Raw genomic sequence first — 24089 nt, 5'->3', positions numbered from 1 at the left:
AATGGGAGAACATGCATCAATAAAAAAAAAAAAAAAAAAAAGCCTTTTTTGGCTGTGATGTGAAATATTCACATTAAATTGGTTAAAAATGTAAATAAATAAATAAAAAATACACATAGATGCACGTATGCAGAATTAAACATGCAGTCAGACTTTATACCGATACAGAATAGCATCTGTTTGTGATTTACATTGGTTTAGCTGGATGGTCTACACGGTGTATTTGGTCCGTGTGGCTACACATCAATAATTAAAGCTCAGACCTGGTTGACTTTGATTCAGCAGCCACTAGAAACTCCTGACCTACACGGTGACCCGCATTACCCAGAGTTCACCTGCTCTCTCTCCCGGTCAGATCGCCTCAGGTAAACATTGTCACTCATTTCCGTTACAGAGCTCCGAGGAGAAAGAAGGTCCTCCGGGAGACGAGTGTGCCGTTCTTGTGTGACTTTTACTCAAACCATGTAAAAAAGTGCAATTCTTTATCTGATCTTTTCTAAAACTGATGTGAAACATTAAGACCAAAGCATGAGCTAGCCAAGAGTCATTGGGATTTGCACCATAAGGTGCACCAATTTGGAGAATTAACACAGCTGTAGAGCCGAATGCTAGATAGGTCATGTATATTTTTTTGTATTTATACATTTTCCTCCAGTTCTTCTACCAATCTAGTCAAATCCAAATATCAGATCTGTATCTTTATCTCTACTGCTGCAGACGTTCACTCCTGATCTAGAAAAGCCACAACCGCCACACCGCTTCTTTTCCCCTGCACCAGGCGGGTTCACTTGGGGATCCGTATCGCGCACAGAGAGCCACACACTGATCTCCGTAATCCCCTGTCTCATTGTTCATGTGCCATTGACCAGCCATCAGAGGCCGTATTGCAGCACTGATAAGGAATCCCTACGACCCTCCCTACCTGCCTCTGACAACTGGGTCAGAGCATCTCCAAAACTGCAGCTCTTGTGGGGTGTTCCCGGTCTGCTGTAATCAGTATCTATCAAAAGTGGTCCAAGGAAGGACCGGCGACGGGGTCATGGGCGGCCAAGGCTCATTGATACACGTGGGGAGTGAAGGCTGGCCCGTGTGTCCGATCCAACAGACGAGCTACTGTAGCTCAAATTGCTGAAGAGGTTAATGCTGGATCTGATAGAAAGGTGGCAGGATACACAGAGCATCACAGTTTGTTGCGTATGGGGCGTATATTAGGAAGGTGGTCATAATGTTATGCCTATTCGGTGTGTATATTATATATTTAAATCCACACAATGTTAACTCAGCTAAAAAGGTGGAGCCATAGTAACTGTATTATTAACCCACGTGTCCGTGATGCTCCTGGTAGTCTGGAACTTTAGGCAATCAGTGACACAGTGGCTCACCTCACAGCAAGAAGGTCCTGGGTTTGATTCCCAGGTGGAATAAAAAAAAATACAGGTCCTTTCTGTGTGGAGAATGTTTGCATGTTGCATGAGGGCCAGTGATAGCTCAGTGGTTAAGGTACTGGACTAGTAAACAGAAGGTTGCCGGTTCAAGCCCCGCCACCACCAAGTTGCCACTGTTGGGTCCCTGAGCAAGGCCCTTAACCCTCAGTTGCTCATTGTGTAAGTCGCTTTGGATAAAAGCGTCTGCTAAATGCTGAAAATGTAAATGAGTACTCCGGTTTCCTCCCACAGTCCAAAAACTAAATTGTCCATGACTGTGTTTGACATTAAACTTGAACTGATGAATCTTGTGTAACCAGTAACTACGTGTCCTGTCATGAATGTAACCAAAGTGTAAAACATAAACGTTTTACACTTTATAATCGTTAAAATCCTAATAAACAAATAAATCTGCTATTAAGCTTCTGATGCTTTGAACATTTGCATTCAGTGTAAACACTGGGCACTTCAGGAAAAACGGCAATATTTAGGAGGAGATGGAACTACTTTAATTTGCTACTCGGTGCACCCTAATGCTAAATATACCTCATAAAACAAGCACCAGTTGTAGGGACAACGTGGGTGTAGCTAATAAATTCACAACTAGGTGTATTTCATCCGAAACAGACGCTAATCCTTAAACAAATGCATTTTATTATTCAGCTTTTATAACCTGCTTTTAAAGACTGCAATGTGTAATATTTAATACACTGTAGTTCAAGCTGCCAAATAAATTAGGCTTTTTAATAATGTTATTATTATTACAGCCACAAGGAAGGAATACATTATAATTTCACAATTTATTTCCTTTTTTTTATGATTTGAGAGTGCAGTGATCTGTAAAGAGGACAAACTGAGTCCTGAGCGAGAGACGTTCGAGGTGGAGATGATGGACGTACTGCGCTTTTCTACTTTTTTTTTAGTAATTAAATCTTATTAAATCTGCTTTTCTGTTTACTGACAAGCTTCAGAGCTTCTGTCACTCATCACACGTCTGTGATTTTATCAGTCGGACAGAATCATTAAAAAATGCCCTGATGGCTGAATAAACGTCTCTGTGCTCAGTCTGTACTCCAGGTGAATAAACAGATTAAAAATTCACTTAATATACACCGATCAGCCATAACATTAAAACCACCTCCCTGTTTCTACACTCACTGTCCATTTTATCAGCTCCACCTACCATATAGAAGCACTTTGTAGTTCTACAATTACTGACTGTAGTCCATCTGTTTCTCTACATACTCTGTGTTAGGTGGATCATTCTCAGCACTGCAGTGACACTGATATGGTGCTGGTGTGTTAGTGTGTGTTGTGCTGGTATGAGTTTTTAAATACTGTGTCCACTCACTGTCCACTCTATTAGACACTCCTACCTAGTCGGTCCACCCTGTAGATGTAAAGTCAGAGACGATCGCTCATCTATTGCTGCTGTTTGAGTCGGTCATCTTCTAGACCTTCATCAGTGGTCAAAGGACGCTGCTCACGGGGCGCTGTTGGCAGGATATTTTTTGTTGGTGGACGATTCTCAGTCCAGCAGTGACAGTGAGGTGTTTAAAAACTCCAGCAGTGCTGCTGTGTCTGATCCACTCATACCAGCACAACACACACTAACACACCACCACCATGTCAGTGTCACTGCAGTGCTGAGAATGATCCACCACCTAAATAATACCTGCTCTGTAGTGGTCCTGTGGGGGTCCTGACCACTGAAGAACAGGGTGAAAGGAGGCTAACACAGTATGCAGAGAAACAGATGGACTACAGTCAGTAATTGTAGAACTACAAAGTGCTTCTATATGGTAAGTGGAGCTGATAAAATGGACAGTGAGTGTAGAAACAAGGAGGTGGTTTTAATGTTATGTCTGATCGGTGTACATGCTGGAAATGCATGTGTGGAGCACATAAATCACACTGGTCATTAGTGTTACTGGTGGGAGCTGGTCTGTGGGGATCCATGATGGTCCGGTGCTGTAATGGACCCCACTGTGATTCCCTGAATACTGTATGTAGTTATATTACAGAATCTATTTCTGCTGGTGATGTGATGCATGTAAGGCTAAGAAAGTGCTCTAAAGCAGGTGGAATAAGAAAACCTGTTATTACAGCTTTTATGAGGGTACCTGTTAGGCGCCTGGTTGGCACAGGGGTGTATTACACTGGCCCACTACTGCTAAAATCTGGGTTTGAATCTCATCTGTGCTTTCAGTGAGTTTTACATACATTTAATCATAGTTTACTTTACCATCACATTATAACCGTGCTTTTACCACCTGGCAGCCTGGCAGATAAATGAGATTAAATCTACATAATGAAGAATGTTAGGTGTCAGTATCCATAGTGCCAACTTCAAAGTTTGGTAGATTACAGGTAGATTGTTTTTGACCCGACATCACAATCTTATGAATAAAGCAACAGCGCACAAAACACTGTCCAAAATTAATGATTCAGTTTATTATTTATTATGCACCAAATATCACATCTGTTTCACAGAAGAATAAAGGCTGGGATATATATATATATATATATATATATATATATACATGCAGAATAATACAGATATAGGTTGACAGACAGATAGATAGACAGACACAGGCAGACAGGCCCACAGATAGACAGTCTAACAAATATATAAACAGACAGACAGATAGATATAAGTAGACAGATACACAGACAGACAAACAGACTGATAGATAGGTATAGATAGACGGACAGATAGACAGACAGACAGACATAGGTTGACAGACAGATAGAAAGACAGGCCCACAGATAGGCAGACAGACAAACAGATATAGGTAGACAGATACACACACAGACAGACTGATAGATAAATCAGACAGACAGCTAGATAGACAGATACACAGACAGATAGATAGACAGACAGATAGATAGATATACAGACAGACAGATAGATAGACAGAAAGACAGAGACAGATACACAGGCAGACAGATAGACAGACAGCCAGACAGACAAATAGATATAGGTAGACAGATACACACACAGACAGACTTATAGATAGATCAGACAGACAGCTAGATAGACAGATACACAGACAGATAGATAGAAAGACAGACAGATAGATATACAGACAGACAGATAGACAGACAGAAAGACAGAGACAGATATATAGATACACAGGCAGACAGATAGAGAGACAAATAGATATACTGTAGGTAGACAGATACACACACAGACAGACTGATAGATAAATCAGACAGACAGATAAATGTAGACAGACAGACAGAAAGATAGACAGATATAGGTAGACAGATCCACACACACAGATAGATAGACAGATATAGGTAGACAGATACACAGACAGACAGATAAATAAACAGACAGACAAATATATGTAGACAGATACACAAACAGACAGACAGGTATAGGTAAACAGTGTGTGTGTGTGTGTGTGTGTGTGTGTGGGCATGTACGTAAACCAAATCAAAGGTCTGAGTTTTATATCAAGAAACTTCAGTGTCCTGACCTCAGGGCACAAAACCCCACAGGCACACTCCAAACCTCAGGAGTCACGTTTATTATATATGATGTAGCTCCAGAAAACCTTAAAAAGAGCTTTTATTCACAAAGAAAGAAACTTCCACACGTCCGGGTTTCAGGTCTGTGTATTAACGGCTGTTAGTTCTGGAAGCTTGATTACGGCTTCAGAGCTCCACACGTTACTTCCAGCTGAACTGTTCATCTGACTTTCAGTTCTTTAACAGTAATTAGCATTTAGCACCTCAGCCCTGAACACGGGATGAAAAGTGAATCGATTCTCCGCTGCTGAATGAACAATTAGCTCAGCGCTGAGGAACATGAACCTTTCTGAAACCCTGTTGTTTTGATAACGGTGTGTGAGCTGTTTTATCTGGATGCTCACGCTAACGTGAACAGAAACCGATCATTCATCTAGCGTGAGTACGACTGAGGGGAGAAGAGGGAAATCCCTTTAACATACTGTTATTACTGACGTCTAAACGGCAGTGTGTAACTGGTCCACACACACACTCACACACACACACACACAGAAACACTTGTGCTGACAGCTGACGTGTGTGTTCACGGGTGACAGGTTGACACGGGTTCACTGTTCAGACTCAGCCGGGAAAAGTCGTCTTTGTTCCACTGAAAGCTTCGGCACCCATCGACCGTACTCACCAGGCACACCCGGCTGCGTCCCAAATCAGGAGACGAGAGTGACGGAGTGACAGAACGAGACCGAAAGTTGAGGGTTCGACCGGGCGGCTTAGCCACACACACACACACACACACACATTCGAGCAGGTGAGTGTTGAACGAGCTAAAAATAGTATCACGGGGAACACGAGTCGCCTGAGCAAACCACAGCGCTGCCATCAAACAGCCGACATGATGGATGGCATCATCATGCCAGCTAAACAGGCGTGCCAGAAAAGTAGGCAGGATGCCCTTAGAATCACACGGCGCATAAAAGGAAATGAGAAAAAGAGAGATTGAGAAGAGATTATTAATAATTCTGCTGGACGAGGGAAAATACTTTCACTGTGGGTTCAGGTAAGAGCGGGTACGATGTGCCAATCCACTTACCATATAGAAGCACTTTGTACTTCTACAATTACTGACTGTAGCTCCATTTCATGCTCTTCTTCAATGGTCAGGACCACCACAGGACCACTACAGAGCAGGTATTATTTAGGTGGTGGATCATTCTCAGCACTGCAGTGACACTGACATGGTGGTGGTGTGTTAGTGTGTGTTGTGCTGGTATGAGTGGATCAGACACAGCAGCGCTGCTGGAGTTTTTAAACACCCCACTGTCACTGCTGGACTGAGAATCATCTACCAACAAAAAACATCCAGCCAACAGCGCCCCGTGGGCAGCGTCCTGTGACCACTGATGAAGGTCTAGAAGATGACCGACTCAAACAGCAGCAATAGATGAGCGATCGTCTCTGACTTTACATCTACAAGGTGGACCAACTAGGTAGGAGTGTCTAATAGAGTGGACAATGAGTGGACACGGTATTTAAAAAAACAGTCGTACCAGCACAACACACACTAACACACCACCACCATGTCAGTGTCACTGCAGTGCTGAGAATGATCCACCACCTAAATAATACCTGCTCTGTGGTGGTCCTGTGGGGGTCCTGACTATTGAAGAACAGCATGAAAGGGGATAACAAAGCATGTCGAGAAACAGATGGACTACAGTCAGTAATTGTAGAACTACAAAGTGCGTCTATATGGTAAGTGGAGCTGATAAAATGGACAGTGAGTGTAGAAACAAGGAGGTGGTTTTAATGTTATGGCTGAACATTACTGAAAGTCTGCTTAGTATTATTATGTAATTATACTTAATTAAGGTTTAATTAGCTCATTACATGATAAGTATTCATTTATTTTAATAACCTACTTCATGACACTCGAGTTGCGCAGTGGTAAATCATATTATCCCACCAGTGTTAAGATCCGGGTTCAAACCTCAAACAGTATTAATCACTGCCCTGGCATCTACACACATCTACATTACTGGCTACGTCTAAGAGGTGCTGGACAAAGCCCTGAGATGGACTGTAGGTTTGCAGGTATGAACATGTTTGCTGAACTTCAGTGATGAGACAGATCTGATACGCTCCAGTACTGAATGATTTATTCATTAACACATCGATTTAGACCTCGTCGTTTAAACGATCGATCCTGAATGTGTTTGGAATTAGATTTTCAGTCTCACGAGCGATTTTCCCAAATTTTACTCAGCACTTCTCATCAGTCACTTCTCAGACCAGCGTCCTGTAAGGCTTAACAGAAACTCTTCAGCTGTTTCCAGGTAAAAGGAGCAGAATTAACACACATGAGAGAGGAGAAACTGTGAGGAATTGATTCCAGATGAGACATTTGCATTTCGGTGTCTCTTGTTACTCTCTCTCCTCAACGAAGAAGTGCTAAAGTCAGTAAAACAGAGCGTGGCTGGACTCTCATTTAAATAAATCAATCAGGGAAGAGACGTGAGGATTAACTTTCTGATACGCTGTTCGGAAGCAGGAACTCGATGCTGGGAACGAACTGTCCATGTGTTAAGCATCACAGCACTGAATGAATGAAGAATACATAATATGGAGGATCAACTTGTTTTTTGGCTGCTTCTGTATATTTAGGAGTCGCCACAGCGGCTCATTCAGTTTCAGATTCAGTTTTAATTGAGTTAAAGCTGGAGCCTATCCCAGCTTTTCAATGGGTGCAAGGCACACAGTAACACCCTGGACGATGCGCCAGTCCATAGCAGGGCAGACACACACACACACACACACACACACACACATACACTCATTCACTTATAGTGCAATTCAGTGTCTCCAATTAACTTGACTGCATGTTTTTGGACTGTGGGAGGAAACCGGAGCTCCTGGAGGAAACCCATACTGACACTGGGAGAACATGCAAACTCCGCACAGAAAGGACCCGGACCACCCCGCCTGGGGATCGAACCCAGGACCTTCTTGCTGTGAGGTGACAGTGCTACCCACCGAGCCACCGTGAGGTGAATTGGAGATACAAAATTGTCTGTGACTGATGAATCTTGTGTAAGTGACCAAAGTGTAAAACATGACGCTAAAATCCTAATAAATAAATAAAAACAGGCAAAAAGGAAGAAATAAAGACATAAAAAATTCAGGAATGATCAACCATCGACTGAACAAACACGTATATTTAAATATTAACTTTCTTGCTCAGACTCAAGTCCCTGGTGCTCATTTAGGATTCTGTGTTATGCCTCTTCTGGAAGCACACTGTGTGAGTTCCTCCGGGCCCAGCGTTAGATTAGCTGAGAAATTCTAAGCCGAGAGCAGAAAGCCGGTCCTATAGCCCGGAGTCTTTTCATCTCCTCCGTATCCTTTCATTTTGTTGAAAAGCTTTTCTTGCTTTCGTGTTTTGCTTGTAATAAACTCATACGGCCGTTCCAGATGTGACTTACGAGCAGTGGGTCTATAGCGAAATAATAAAGGACGCTCATTCATTTTCTTATGCTCGCTGCAAATGAGTAGCGCAAATATAAAGAGAGGCTGTAATGAAGAGGAGGATAGAAAAGAATCTACTGATGGTTTTGATAAACTGTAAGAAATGGATGTGAGAAAGCTATTACTGCTGTGGGAAACGGGGCTCGATTATATTGAATCTTATATCGATCGATACACCTCGAATGATCACAAACACCGTCCGTTTCTGGCAGGAATTAAGCCAGCCCGGAAACCCTGGAGTTTAGTTTATCATAAGCATTACACACTCATTGATTCATACAGTCAAACCTAGAGGCAATTAAAGGGAGGAAATCCGATCGCCGGAGCTCGAGCACCCAGAGGAAATCTGTCATACAGGGACAACAAGACACAATCAACACCGAGTGTAAGCGGAGGTGAGAAAACCCGGGTCCCTGAAGGTGTCACAACTGTTAATGATCATACACACACACCGATCAGGCATAACATTATGACCACCTTCCTAATAGACCTGACCCGTCAAGGCATGGACTCCACTAGAGCCCTGAAGGTGTGCTGTGGTATCTGGGACCAAGATGTCAGCAGCAGATCCTTTAACTCCTCTAAGTTGTGAGCTGGGGCCTCCATGGATCGGACTTGTCTGTCCAGCACGTCCCACAGACGCTCGATTGGACTGAGATATGGGGAATTTGGAGGCCAAGTCAACACCTCAAACTGGGCGGCACGGTGGCTAAGTGGGTAGCACTGTCGCCTCACAGCAAGAAGGTCCTGGGTTCGATCCCCAGGTGGGGCGGTCCGGTTCCTTTCTGTGTGGAGTTTGCATGTTCTCCCCGTGTCCGCGTGGGTTTCCTACAGTCCAAAGACGTGCAAGTGAGGTGAATTGGAGATACAAAATTGTCCATGACTGTGTTTGATATAACCTTGTGAACTGATGAATGTTGTGTAATGAGTAACTACCATTCCTGTCATGAATGTAACCAAAAGTGTAAAACATGATGTTAAAATCCCAATAAACAAACAAACAAACGACACCTCAAACTCGTCGTTGTGCTCCTCAAACCTTTCCTGAAGCATTGTTGCTTTGTGGCAGGGAGCATCATCCTGCTGAAAGAGGCCACAGATATCAAGGATACCGTCTCCATGAAAGGGTGAACATGGTCTGCAGCAATGCTTAGGTAGGTGCTACAAGTCAAGGTAACATCCACATAGATGACAGGACCCAAGGGTTCACAGCAAAACCCAAGCCCAAAGCATCACACTGCCGCCGCCGGCTCGCCTTCTTCCCATAGTGCACCCTGGTGCCGTGTGTTCCCCAGGTAAGCAATGCACGTGCTGAATTTTTGCATTACAATACGTATTTATGTTGTTTTTAAATGTATATACATTTAATCCTGGTGCATATTGTAGACCCCATGTAACCAACAAAGCACCACACAAGAACATTTATTACTAGATAACACTCCAGACATTCTTACTTACTAGACGTAGTTAATTAATGCAGCAGATATGATCAGGCATAAAGACCTAATTGACTTTGATTAGATCCAGATCGTTACGGCCTGACGACTTGGTTGATTTAATCCCAAAGCTGCACAGGCGGTTGTGGTGAGAACCAACCAACAGGGGTCAGAGGGTCGGAGGAGAGACTCACTGATGCCATGATCGTTTTAATACTGGTGGGGAGGAGAATAAGTCACAACACACCGTACATTAGGGTGACCATATTTAGTTTTCAAAAAAGGGGACACTAGGCAGGATGGCAGAAAGTTTGGTTTGGTCTGGGGGGGTGGCAAAGTAATTTCACGTATTTGATGGTACCATGGCAATGTGCATAAAATGTGATTTTAAATATTTGACAAATGCATCAATAACCCTGCAACTACTGTGTGTTATTGAACTTTAATAAATAAACAGAAACTTTCTTTGCCCTATATTTCCCACTTTTCCCCCCAATTTTCTCCCCTAATCTAGTCGTGTCCAGTTACCCTGATTGCGTCCTCTATACTGATTCGACCCTTCACCGCTGACTACTAACAAATGCATTTATGATCAGATAATCTTATTACTTTTATTTTAGCGTTTAGCCCTAAACAATAACATCTAATAAAATAGTTTATCAGTAGAGCTATTTCGACAGAATGTGGTGCTATCACTTACGCGTCAGCTTCCCAAGGATCCCGACCGAGACAAAAACACTGAGTTTTTTCTGTAACTTCTTGTAATTCGTCTGTAAATTTTAATTTGCGCTTCAGGCATTTTTAAGAGAAGTGTGAGAAGGCAGTTGTAGCCGAGCGGTTAAAGTACTGGACTAGTAATCAAAAGGTCACTGGTTCAAGCCCCATCACTGCCATGTTGCCACTGTGGGCCCTTGAGCAAGGCCCTTAACCCTCAGTTGCTTAGACAATATACTGCCCGGATACTGTAAGTTGCTTTGGATAAAAGTGTCTGCTAAATGCCAAAAACGTAAATGTAAATGTAAAGAGAAAGTTGAAATCAGTGCAAAAATCAAACCCCGTACATCGAACCCTTCTGTGTATGGGGCTGAATAGTTGCCCATGCGAACTCCTGTCCCCTTAGAAGGATAGATAGAATAGATAGAACGCCTTTATTTGTTTTTTCGAGTATCCCAGCATGTTTGGAAACTGGGGTCAAAGCCCAGGTTCAGCCATTCTACAGCGCCCCTAGAGCAGACAGGGTTAAAGGCCTACATCAAAGGGCCAAATAGTGGCTGCAAGAGCTGGGATTCGAACTCTCAACCTTTCAATTGATAGCCCAAAACTAGCACTGTCCCACAGAAAGGAAACACAGTCATCAGAGCTGAACACTGGAACAACGGAAGAAGGTTGGTTAGTCACCTGCATCGTTTACCAGAGGAAGGAATGGTAGCAGGATGCACTGTAGAACAATCCTACACAGCATACAGACCTGCTGGTAATGTCCTGGAAACCAGTTTTGTGGAGTCCATGTGGTTTTAAAAGCAAATTAGGCAAGTGGTCCCAAGGTCTAGGTTCCACTCAGCAGCATGAGTCCTGGGACCTGGGTTTAATGCTAGACTCCTGAATGCATTCCTCACGGGTCTGCTTTAAAAATTCTTCCTATCTCTACTAAACTGACCCTTGGACTGGCTACTCTAAATTGACCACAGGTGTGAATGACCCAAGGGGTAAGTAAGTGAGTACGTAATGTCTCGATGATAAATTGGCGCCCCGGCCGGGGTGTATTCCCGCCTCGCTCCCTGTGATGCTGTGTCACGCCTGACCTCGACTACGCTGAAGCTGTTGGTGAAAATGAACTGATGAGTAGATAGACAGACAGACAGACATACAGACAGACAGACTGATAGATAGACAGACTGATAGATAGATAGACAGACAGACTGATAGATAGACAGACAGACAGACAGACAGACAGACTGATAGATAGACAGACAGACTGATAGATAGACAGACAGACAGACATACAGACAGACTGATAGATAGACAGACAGACTGACAGACAGATAGATAGACAGACAGACTGATAGATAGGCAGACAGATAGATAGACAGACAGACTGATAGATAGACAGACAGACAGACTGATAGATAGACAGAGAGAAAGACAGACAGACATACAGACAGACTGATAGTTAGATAGACAGACAGACAGACAGACAGATAGATAAACAGTCAGATAGATAGGTAGATAGATAGATAGATAGATAGATAGATAGATAGATAGATAGATAGATAGATAGATAGATAGATAGATAGACAGACAGACAGACAGACAGACAGACTGATAGTTAGATAGACAGACAGACAGATAGATAAACAGTTAGATAGATAGATAGATAGATAGATAGATAGATAGATAGATAGATAGACAGACAGACAGACAGACAGACAGACAGACAGACAGACAGACCGATAAACAGTCAGATAGATAGATAGATAGATAGATAGATAGATAGATAGATAGATAGATAGATAGATAGATAGATAGACAGACATACAGACAGATAGACAGACAAACAGACAGACTGATAGGTAGATAGACAGACAGACAGACAGACAGACAGATAGATAGACAGTCAGAAAGACAGACAGACATACAGACAGACTGATAGATATTTAGACAGACAGACAGACTGACTGATAGTTAGATAGACAGACAGACAGACAGACAGATAGATAAACAGTCTGATAGATAGACAGACAGACAGACAGACTGATAGATATTTTATATAAAGAATAAATAATTATGACTAAATGAAAGTGATTTTACTAACACAGAATGAACCTGCAGGAGTTTGAGCTCGTGTGGATGAACATCTGAAGCCAGCGTGGAACAGAAGCGCTGGTGAAACTGTGACATTTACAGATTCCTCTGTGCTTTCATTCATCCAGCTCTATTTACACACTGGCACAAACCTCTCTAAAGGACACACCAGGACTTGACTTCAGCTTTCTTCTTTTAATGTCATACACACACACACACACACACACACACACTACTCGAAATCTCAAGAGGTCCTTGCCATGTTCTTATCTTCTAACCGCACACACTAACCCACACAGCTTCATGATAGAGAGAGGTGAGAGGTGAAAGTGTCTGAGATACGTTAGAGTAGAAGAATCGCTGATCATGCCATCTTTACTGCCACCGCATCTCAACAGGGTTCAATGCCAGAATTTCACTAGTCCAACCATCATTTCAGAGGTGAACTTAAGCCAACCCAGCTGCATTTAACTGATGACCAGCGCTTCTCCTTTGGGATTTTTTGGTAGAGAGAGAAGAACTCGTTGTTTTGTCACGTAAACAAGTAACCCAGGCCTTGAAGCACAACATCTCCATCATACAACCATCAAAACAGTGTTTAGTCTCATTTTGACTTTCACTTTACAGAAGATCCTACAAAGAATAGGAGATTATGGGTCTGTTCAAAACCCCAGTGAGCTGCCTACTGTCTACTACCTACCTGATCAGCCGCCTCAGTAGAGAGGATTCTAATAAGACATGGAACTCATAAGGCAGATTATTTAGACGCGCTACTTAGACGGCGATTACAGCACCGCAGTTTAAGCCTCCTAAGCTAACACAGTTAGCCTCAGACCATTCAAACCAATGGGCTGAGGCGTCACAACCCGCTAGCACGCCAGCTAACGTCTCCCTCCGTGAACCGAAACCAAAAGTGGTCCAAGGAAGGAACAGTGGTAAACCGGCGACAGGGTCATGGGCGGCCAAGGCTCACTGACGCACGTGTGGTCCGATCCAACAGACGAGCTACTGTATCTCAAACAGCTGAAGAATTTAACGCTGCTTCGGAAGGAAAGATGTCAGAATACACAGAGCATCACAGTCTGTTGCGTATGGAGCTGTATAGCCACAGACCAGTCAGTTAGGAAGGTGGTCACAATGTTATGCCTGATCGGTGTATTTACCTGTTCCAAATAAGACGCCTGCATTTTTGTTCATTTTAATGATGTAATAATAACAAAAGGTTGATTTTAAGTGTCGGTTCACTTATATCAGCCTAATCTATCAATCCGGGTCCTTTCTGTGCGGAGTTTGCATGTTCTCCCCGTGTCTGCGTGGGTTTCGTCCGGGAGCTCCGGTTTCCTCCCACAGTCCAAAAACATGCACATTGAGTGTGTGTGTCTGCCCTGCGATGGACTGGCGCCCCGTCCAGGGTGTTACTGTGTGCCTTGCGCCCATTGAAAAGCTGGGATAGGCTCCAGGACCCCCCCCCCCCCCCCCCCCAATTGGATAAGCGGTTAAGAAAGTGAGTGAGTGATCTATCAATCATTGTTTATAAGATGTTTAAAAGATGACCGAATATCCGAACGTCCAAATATGTTGAAAAGTTCATGGGGTGCATTTCATTTCTGTACTGTAAGCCCATGAAAGACTTTTTTTGCCAGCCTGACATTTTATTTTATGCCATCTGACCACTAGAGTTAACTGCTCAACCAGCCAAAATCACCCAATAAAAAGAAGTAAGAGCGAAGCTTGCCTGGACACAACAAGTCCGCCAGAGCACGGCGGCTCCGAGATCTACCGTTATAATCCAGGACTGATTCTGATTCAGGCCTAAACCTGCCACAGATCAAACGGACGCATGCGTACACATACACACACACAGTTGCCAATTAAGCCTGCAGCAAAAGCTCCGTGTCTCGCTGCCGATGGATCGGGCAACAGCAGCAGAGCCGATCCACACGATCACACATCGATTCCTGTTGCACTCCGTAAGCGAATAAATCACAGCGTGGCCAGATCTCAGGATCTGTCTGCAGAACTCGTACAGGTAAGTGAGTCCCGGGTGCAGACAGGATGAAAGAACGAGGGATTAAACATCTGCATCCCTCCATATCTTATAATGCTTCTTTTATCCAGTCCTTTCGTTTCCCTTGGCTTTTATAATCCACCACGAGCAGACGTGCCGCTGTTAAACAGGCTGCAGAAACACCGAACAACAACCTGTCAAGTTCGACAGCGCTGGAAGAAATACGCCGGTCCGACAGGCCAGCGCCGTCTCACCTCTCCCCAGTCATCAAAGTCAGGACAGTAATAAAGAGCGAATTAATTAGCTTAATATAAAAAAAAAGAGAGAGAACAATAAACCGGTGCCAGCGAGTAGACCAGCGAGGATCAGAATGGGACAGAGGGAGGGAGGAAAAGCGCTAAGGAGCATGAAAGAGTGGAAGAGGAAGAGTTTGGGAGGCGAGTGAACTCACCGTCTGTTGCAGGTCGGGGATGCCGATGCGGATGACCAGCGTGTTGCCCTGGGCTTCCTCCATGGGGCCGGCCGGCGCTCGGCAACAGTCACCGTGGGAACTGCGGGAGCTGTCCCCCTGGCTGGCGCGGGAGAGGCGGTGCGGCTGAGGCTGGCGGACGAGGAGAGGGAGCGACGGGGGGAGCGAGGGTGGGAGCGGAGGAGGGAGGAGGGTGCACGCAGGTTCGGGCTGATGCTGTGGACGACGCGCTCTGAGCTCGGAAGGCTCATGTTGGCCGGAGCCGCGGCTCACAGGCATGCTCCGTGTGTGTGGAGCGCCGACTGCATAGCCCTCTCACGGACACACACACTCACGCACACACACTCATGCCCCTGGCACTGCTCTCACACACACACACACACACACACACACACACACACACACACACACATTACAGAGAGGTAGGGAAGGAAGGAGGGGGTACACAAGGGGATGGATGGAGAAAAAAAAAAGTTTCGGTTAGGTGGGTGCCGGGATTCCCACATCAGCAAATGTATAAAATATATAAGTAATACCCCGATCAACCATAACATTAAAACCATCAGCTCCACTTACCATATAGAAGCACTTTGTAGTTCTACAATTACCGACTGTAGTCCATCTGTTTCTCTGCATGCTTTGTTACCCCCTTTTCATGCTGTTCTTCAATGGTCAGGACCCCCACAGGACCACCACAGAGCAGGTATTATTTAGGTGGTGGATCATTCTCAGCACTGCAGTGACACTGGCATGGTGGTGGTGTGTTAGTGTGTGTTGTGCTGGTATGAGTGGATAAGACACAGCAGCGCTGCTGGAGTTTTTAAACACCTCACTGTCACTGCTGGACTGAGAATCGTCCACCAACAAAAAATATCCAGCCAACAGCGCCCCGTGGGCAGCGTCCTGTGACCACTGATGAAGGTCTAGAAGATGACCGACTCAAACAGCAGCAATAGATGAGCGATCGTCTCTGACTTTACATCTACAAGGTGGACCAACTAGGTAGGAGTGTCTAACAGAGTGGACAGTGAGTGGACACGGTGTTTAAAAGCTCCATCAGCGCTGCTGTGTCTGATCCACTCATACCAGCACAACACACACCAACACACCACCACCATGTCAGTGTCACTGCAGTGCTGAGAATGATCCACCACCTAAATAATACCTGCTCTGTGGGGGTCCTGTGGGGGTCCTGACCATTGAAGAACAGGGTGAAAAAGTATGTAGAGAAACAGATGGACTACAGTCAGTAATTGTAGAACTACAAAGTGCTTCTATATGGTAAGTGGAGCTGATAAAATGGACAGTGAGTGTAGAAACAAGGAGGTGGTTTTAATGTTATGGCTGATCAGTGTATGGTAATATACTGTAGTATAAAATATAAGTAAACAATACAACAGGACAAGCATATGAATACATATAAGTGACGCATTACAGGCTAGAATATTGTGGTTTTGTGTGACACTTGCTTTATTCTGTAATTATCCTACAGAATATACGTATATGAATCGATTAAACTGACCACACATTAATGCTGAGAGATTAAATAAATAAAGCTACCTGCATCGACTTAATGCTAATGAAGTCTTCACAGTTCATTTCAAAGAATCAGAAAAACAGTTTAATTCATGTGTAGGATCTGCAGGTAGGAACTCAGCACTGAGTTTGTGAACAATGTTTATTAGATTTCTGCCATGTGACGAGTGACCCCAACACTGAACATCGTTTGAATGAACTGGAACAATGAAGCTACTGATCCAACATCAGTTCCAGACGGCCGCTCAGGTGGCGCAGCGGGAAAAACACACGCTGGAACCAGAGCTGGATCTCGAATACATCGTATCATATCTCAGCTCTGCCTGCCGGCTAAGGCTGAGCGGCCACATGAACGACGATCGGCCTGTTGCAGATACGGGCAGGATATTAAAGCCAGATAGGGTCTATCTCATGACTGGTGCAATTACGACCTCTGCTGGCTGATTGATGCCGCCTGCACAGAGATGAGAAAAGAGTGCTGTCAGGGTGTGTCTCTCCGTACACAACGCTGAGCTGCACTGCACTCGTCAAAGTGTAGGTGATAAGGTGCATACGGCTGCTGCCCACGTGTCGGAGGGGGCGTGGGTTAGCTTTGTTCCCCTCAATCAGAGCAGGGATCGGCATTGGTGGAGAGGAAGCGTGACGCAATCAGGCAATTGGACGTGCTAAAAAGGAGGAAAAAGGGAGAAAATGCATAAATAAAAAAAAATATATATATATATATATATATAAAAAACATCAGTTCCAGACGAAATAGGCACAAATTCCCACAAACATGCTTAAAAATCTTGGGGGAAACTTTCCCTAAAAAGCTATTATGGCCGCAACAGAAGGGGGAGAGATACACGAATGTCCATTAATATAATAAGATCTTGGCTAAATGTCTAAATACTTTTGGCCGTGTGGCGTGTTTGTGGTTTAACTCTGAGCTGGATCAATAATTATAGCTGGCAGCATTTCATCCACGTGTCCTTGTGTTTCCCAAATCTGGGCACAATCAGCAGCACGATTCCACCGAATCTCTCTCATCCAGACCAGCACTGATCACGTCAGCCAGTTTTAACTTCCATTACCCTCCCCGTCTACCTTCTAATTCACCTTTTATTGGCTGAAAATGGAATTCTCTATCTGTGTGTTCTATCACTGTAATGCTCACAGTTCTCCCAGGCTCTTCTCTCTCTCTCTTTTGTTCTCTCTATGCTTTACACCTGCTTACACGAGATTATTGTTTTCTAAAGCGTCATTTTAGTGTCATTCATGCAAACCCACAGTCGGTCCGTCTCTCTACAGCGTAAAAGCTCTCTGTGAGGATCTGCTGCTACTCGTACTACTCATACGACTACATAGAATAGAATAGAATAGAATAGAATGCCTACACTATGACTATACTATACTAACCAGGACTGATTACATTTATTACAAATCTACTATAATATGATTATACATACACACAGTGATATTAACTCTGCATTAGATCAAATGTAATAAGATTATCAGGAATTGATATTGACAATTATTTAGTTTTAACTGCCTCAGTGACAAAACCTGGTTTCACAAGTCATTATGATTAAATACTGACATCGTTCTACCTTATCATTATTATTATTATTATTATGTATCTTATTATCTTTTTATTGTATCGTTACTTCCTATGAAGCACGACAGAAACCTTTGCTTATTTTCAGGAGATTATGTCTTCTGCTGCAGAGGGATACCCGATTGCATCCGAGGAGAGCATGTCAATGTACACGCCTCCTCCGACTCGTGCACAGCCCTCCTCTTCTCGCCCCTGCATTCTGCACAGGTCAATCAGGCCACCAATCAGGGTCCTTACACAGCGTATGAAGATCCCACCCACACATAGTCTGGCCCCCACCCTGCAGATACGGTGGCCAATTAGTATCTGCTGCAGGCACTGCCAATTATCCCCGAGAATCACAGAGAAAAATAATAGTAATAAAATAAACTAGTACATAGACACCCCCTTGTGGAGGCTTTATGTTACATCTTGTATAGAGAGACTAAGATGCACTGTGTTTTTTGATGGGTCCAGCTTCCCCGGAATCACTGGGTATAATGCATTAACACACCCTAAACAGGACACCAATCCATCACGGGGCTCCTCTTCCTTCAGATATATCCAAGCATGTCTGTATGTAGATGCCTGACTGGCCGATAGCACCACTGAGGATTCCCTGGAAACCGATATGCCAGTGGTAATGGGCTGGCGTAATTTACTACGGTGCCACCCAAGTGTCCTTTTATTTATCCATTAGCCTTTTACATTTTCAGCCTTTTGCAGACGCCTTTATCCAAAGTAACTTACAGTAGTGTGACAGTATACAGTCTGAGCAATTGAGGGTTAAGAACCCAACCTGGCAGTGGTGAGGCTTGAACCAGCAACCTTCTGATTACTAGTCCAGAACCTTAAGCACTAGGCTACAACTGCCTAGATTAACCTTTATATTCTATAAAAGCAACAGTAGGAGCAGAAGGACCAAGAGGACCAAGAGGACAGACATAGACACAAGCCAAACTCATTAAAGCGATAATCATAGGTGGTAATCAAACCTAAATCAATGAGGCTGTGTAGCACCAATGCCAAGCAATATCTTCAAGACATTATTAAATGAATGGATGTGTTAGTTCTCTGTAATCACTTCATTCTGGTCAGGATTAAGGTGGTCTAAAACTCAAATGTGTGCAGTAGCCAAGTGTTTCTTTTCACCTGCATGAGGTGGGTTCATATGGAGACCCGTATAGCGCACAGAGATTCACACACCAAACTCGATTATCCCCCGTCTTCTGTTCTGAGCAGCTTCTGAATCCTATCAGTTATAATATTCGTAATATTACAATAAAAGAGCCCATTTGCTTTTGGTTAGTAGTCCTTACACACACAGGTGCAGGTACCACACTGAGACTGAGGTACCACGGTGATGTAGATTGATGTGTGATGATGATGGAAGTCACCACCGCTGCTCACAGAGATGTAGCTCATCCGTCTGTTCAACACGAGCCACTGAACATCATTCATATCACTTTAAAGGCATTTAATATTATACAGGACTGATTATATTTATTAAAAACCAAATTTATATTATTATCCATACACGTACAGTGATATTAACTCTGCATTAGATTAACAATGACGATTATTTTGCTTTAACTGCCTTAATAAGAGTGTAGGGACATTATTTTATATCTCTGTCAATGAACATTAACCGCACAATAAGTCAAACACATAATAAAACCTTATCTTACAAGTCTTGGCAATATGATTTATTACTGACGTTGTATCGTAATTCTTTGCTTATTTTCAGAAGATTCATGTGTTTTTGATGATGCCAAAGGTACCCATGGCCAGAAGTCCAATAAAACATGGAATTCTATCCAAAAACAACAGCGGGATATTCCGCTAGCACACCAGCGCTGGGGATCTGAACACCCCGGTTCGAATCTCGGCTCTGCTACCAGTCGGCTGGGCACCATCTAGCGGGCACGATTGGCAGTGCCAGCAGCAGAAAAAATTTGCCACCTAAGTGGGCGGGGTTTTCAAACGCTGTGCAAGGACCGTGGTTAGCAGACAGAGGCGCCTGTGCAGAAGTGGAAGAGCCTCATGTGCAAATCCACCGAGGCACGGTGGATTTGAAGGGGTCGAGGGACTGCACACACGTCGGAGGGGGCATGGGGGCCACTGATGCACCACTGCCTTCACATCATCACGTGAAAATCTTCTTCCCCTAAAAGCATCTTTGAGCATCCAAAACAGATGGTGCTAAATTCACACCAATCAGGCATAACATTATAACCACCTTCCTAATATTGTGTTGGTCCCGCTTTTGCTGCTAAAACAGCCCTGACCCATCGAGGCATGTAGTCTGACACCTTTCTATCAGAACCAGCATTACCCTCTTTAGCAATTTAAGCTACAGTAGCTCGTCTGTTAGATCGGACCACACGGGTCAGCCTTCGCTCCCTATGACCCTGTCGCCGGTTTACCACTGTTCTTCCTTGGACCAGTTTTGATAGATACTGACCACTGCAGATCGGGTACACCCCACAAGAGCTGCAGTTTTGGAGATGCTCTGACCCAGTCGTCTAGACATCACAACTTGGCCCTCGTCAAACTCGCTTAGATCCTCACGCTCGTCCATTTTTCCTGCTTCTAACATCAACTTTGAGGATCAAATGTTCACTTGCTGCCTAATATATCCCCCCACTAACAGGTGCCATGATGAAGAGATGATCAGTGTTATTCACTTCTGGATAAACTGGAAGGTTGCACTAGGTGCCGAATGAGATATGCAAACGAATGATCCACGTTTATATAAAAAATTATAATCTTACGTACAAGATTTGCATTAGAGGAACTCTCTGATCAACTCAGTATGAAATATTAGATATAGATTTCATCTTCCTTGCATCATACACTTGCTTTTGAGCGGCCCAGCACACACGCACCGACACATTAACACATCAGCATGTAGTAACCAGATAAACTGTGACAAAATGGTTTCATCCCGGCCTCAAATCAAACCTCTGTACAGCAGCAGTGAGTCGGTTTAAAGCGAGTGTACGAAACGCTAACTATGTGATGTGTACTGCCTGTAAGAAAACTGCTAATGCTAAGCCTTTGATGCTGCGTCGAGGGAAATTATTCTATACCCCCTATCAAGCCGTTACATCAAAAAGTCCCAGTAGATTTTAAACATCTCTCTCCTCACACTCTTCCTCGTTCTCCACTCAGGACCGCTTCTTGTTTCCTCCTTCCCCCTGTCAAACCCAGTGAATTATTTATGTTCACACTGTACTTCGCCTCGCGCCAATGTATGCGCATTTTTATCCCAGAAACCACCACCATGTACGACCGCTTTAAGATTCAAACCTACGGGTTGGTCTTCCAGATTAAACCCATTTACACGCCCACCATAGTCAGATTACATCAAAATTATTGGGTTTGAATGCATTTCAGTAACCTGATTACGGGAATCCTCAGAGTTTACATGAATTACTCAGTAATCGGAGTATAGGTAAACAAATACCGTAGGCAACGAGGCAGCTATTATTCAGAGTAACCTCAGAAATAATTGATAAGAATTGTTAAAAACTTTTCTCCCCTTTTTCTCCCTTTTAGTCACGCTTCCTCTCCACCAATGCTGATCCCTGCTCTGACTGAGGAGAAAGAAGCTAACCCACGCCCCCTCCGACACGTGGGCAGCAGCCGTATGTATTTTGTCACCTACACTTTGACGAGTGCAGTGCAGCTCAGCGTTGTGTACGGAGGGACACACCCTGAGAGCACTCTTTTCTCATCTCTGTGCAGGTGCCATCAATCAGCCAGCAGCGGTCATAATTGCATTAGTTATGAGAGAGACCCTACCCGGCTTTAATATCCCACCCCTATATGAACAACAGGCCAATCGTTGTTCATGTGGCTGCTCAGCCTTAGCTGGTAGGCAGAGCTGAGATTCGATACGATGTATTCGAGATCCCAGCTGTGGTTCCAGCATGTGTTTTTACCGCTGCACCACCTGAGCGGCCAGTCTGCTGTGTTTTATCTCTGTGTTTGGTAACATGACAGAGCTTTTTGTGGTTGTGTTTGGTCCAGAATGCCTCCAGTCTTTTATCGGTCTGTGTTTTGACCCAAAAACAAAAAGCATCAATAGAGCAAAGCAGCGCTTTATAACCCGGCGTGTTTATTTCCTTCATTTTTATAGAAAAAAATAAACTCATTTAATTTTATCAACATAATTTCTCAAAACAAAAAAAAAAAAATATCAGAAAGAAGATGAGTTCTGAAAGGCGTCGTCACTGATGTAGATGAAGAATAACAGAAGGAAAAGCCTGAAACCCCGCTGAGTCCCGGAGCCGAAGTTCAAACACTCTGCTGTGTTATTCAGAATTCCCAAACTGTTTCCTGTCCATCAGGAAGTCAGTGATCCACCAACAGATGGAGTCGGGAACAGACAGCTGGGACAACTTGCTTTCAGGCAAACTACAGGATTAAATGTGTCTCGGCACTGAGAAATACAGCAGACGTCCATGTTCATGTCTGTGTTTGGATGGTATCAGGTGGATAGTAGGTGGTCAAGCAAGGGATCAGTGATGGTTTAAAGCTACAAGCATAATTCAGTCTTAAAAAAAACAACTATAATATAAGATACCTTGTAACTCAACGTCCCCTAAACTCAAAATCTTTGAAACTCAACGCCCTTTGTCAAGAAATTTGTACCCTAAACTCAACGTTTCCCTTAAACGCAACGTGTGTGCGACTGTTGCTTTGCTCAGCGCTTGGCTTGAGTGGTGCGGTAAAACGTCATGCGAACATGAGAAACTTGTGTTACAGTCGGGGTTCTGAGAAACTGTAAGAATCAGCTTTTCTGAGAGTCTAAAATGCTTATCATTTTAAAAAAATTATGTAACTTAATGAATATAGACATATATAGACATATATATAGAATATAGAAACCTAAACCTCTCTTACTTATTACTGCTTATTTATTCTCTCCACCAATTAAGAAGCATAATGAAACAATAAAGAGGTAAAGCTAAAGTGCAGCTTTTATTGTATTTTTATTGATTTTTAACCATTTTTTAATTGTATTTCAGTGTTTTTATATTATATTTGTGCTATTTTCAGTGTATGAATGTCAAAAACAGCCCCATTAAGCAGTTCCGGGACCATGAAACACAGGTTTCCCAAACATCCTTATGGGAAAAATTACCTTAAAACTCAACGCCTTTAAAACTCGACGCCACTCCCAGACCCAACTGACGTTGAGTTTCAAGGTACAACTGTATATAAAAATATATAATATAATACAATATAACATATAAAATGTCAGTTAATTGTGCTGATTAGCTTTCCTAAAGATTTTAAATCCTCCCTTTTTTATAAAGCCACCAATAAAAGGTCAACATGTGGTGCCACTGAATAAATCGATGCTAACTGCCCTTGTTCATTCACATTAGATCACAGAAGCTCGATACTGGCTAACATCACATGATAGATGGTGGAGAAAGGAATGCCAGACCTTTAGCTATAGATGACTCGTTGCATGATGGGAAACTCGCAAACTTTAAGAGATAAGGTGAAATGTCTTCTATTGAGCAACTAGAAATAAAATAATAGTAATAATAATACACAGTTAAATTCTGGTGTTATTATAATGGGGGTGAAAAACAGTGGACCAAGAAGTTGCTTGCTGGTAGGGGAAAAGAAATGATTAAGGTTTTGCTAGAGACCATGTAGATCTGCTGTACCTCATTAAAAAAAAGGATCATGACTTTCCAAACTGAGTGTAATAGTTTTATGTAGAACTTTTAAAGGTAAAGGTTTAATTGCATCTAATGTTGGTACTTTTCTGTGAACTCCAAATTCATTCAAGCTTTTTTCCAGTGTCTCATGAAGC

At 43.4% G+C, this 24089-nt stretch overlaps 1 protein-coding gene across 4 annotated transcripts in view; it reads right to left on the bottom strand.

The window, feature by feature from the left end:
• Positions 1 to 24089, bottom strand: part of shank3a (SH3 and multiple ankyrin repeat domains 3a) — a 244008-nt gene that overhangs the window by 176218 nt on the left and 43701 nt on the right. For all 4 annotated transcript variants that reach the window (XR_010013991.1, XM_063004289.1, XM_063004290.1 and 1 more), the window contains exon 2: positions 15121 to 15497. Coding sequence is in view for 3 of the 4 variants with exons in the window: in XM_063004289.1 (XP_062860359.1) it covers positions 15121 to 15417 (297 nt within the window). In the remaining variant the exon portion in view is untranslated. The remainder of the gene's footprint in view (positions 1 to 15120; positions 15498 to 24089) is intronic.

The sequence above is a fragment of the Trichomycterus rosablanca genome, chromosome 11, assembly GCF_030014385.1.
Source record: "Trichomycterus rosablanca isolate fTriRos1 chromosome 11, fTriRos1.hap1, whole genome shotgun sequence".
NCBI classification, from domain to species: Eukaryota; Metazoa; Chordata; class Actinopteri; order Siluriformes; family Trichomycteridae; genus Trichomycterus; species Trichomycterus rosablanca.
Note: the sequence above shows the minus strand (reverse complement) of the source record. Positions and strands in the feature narration are given on the sequence as shown.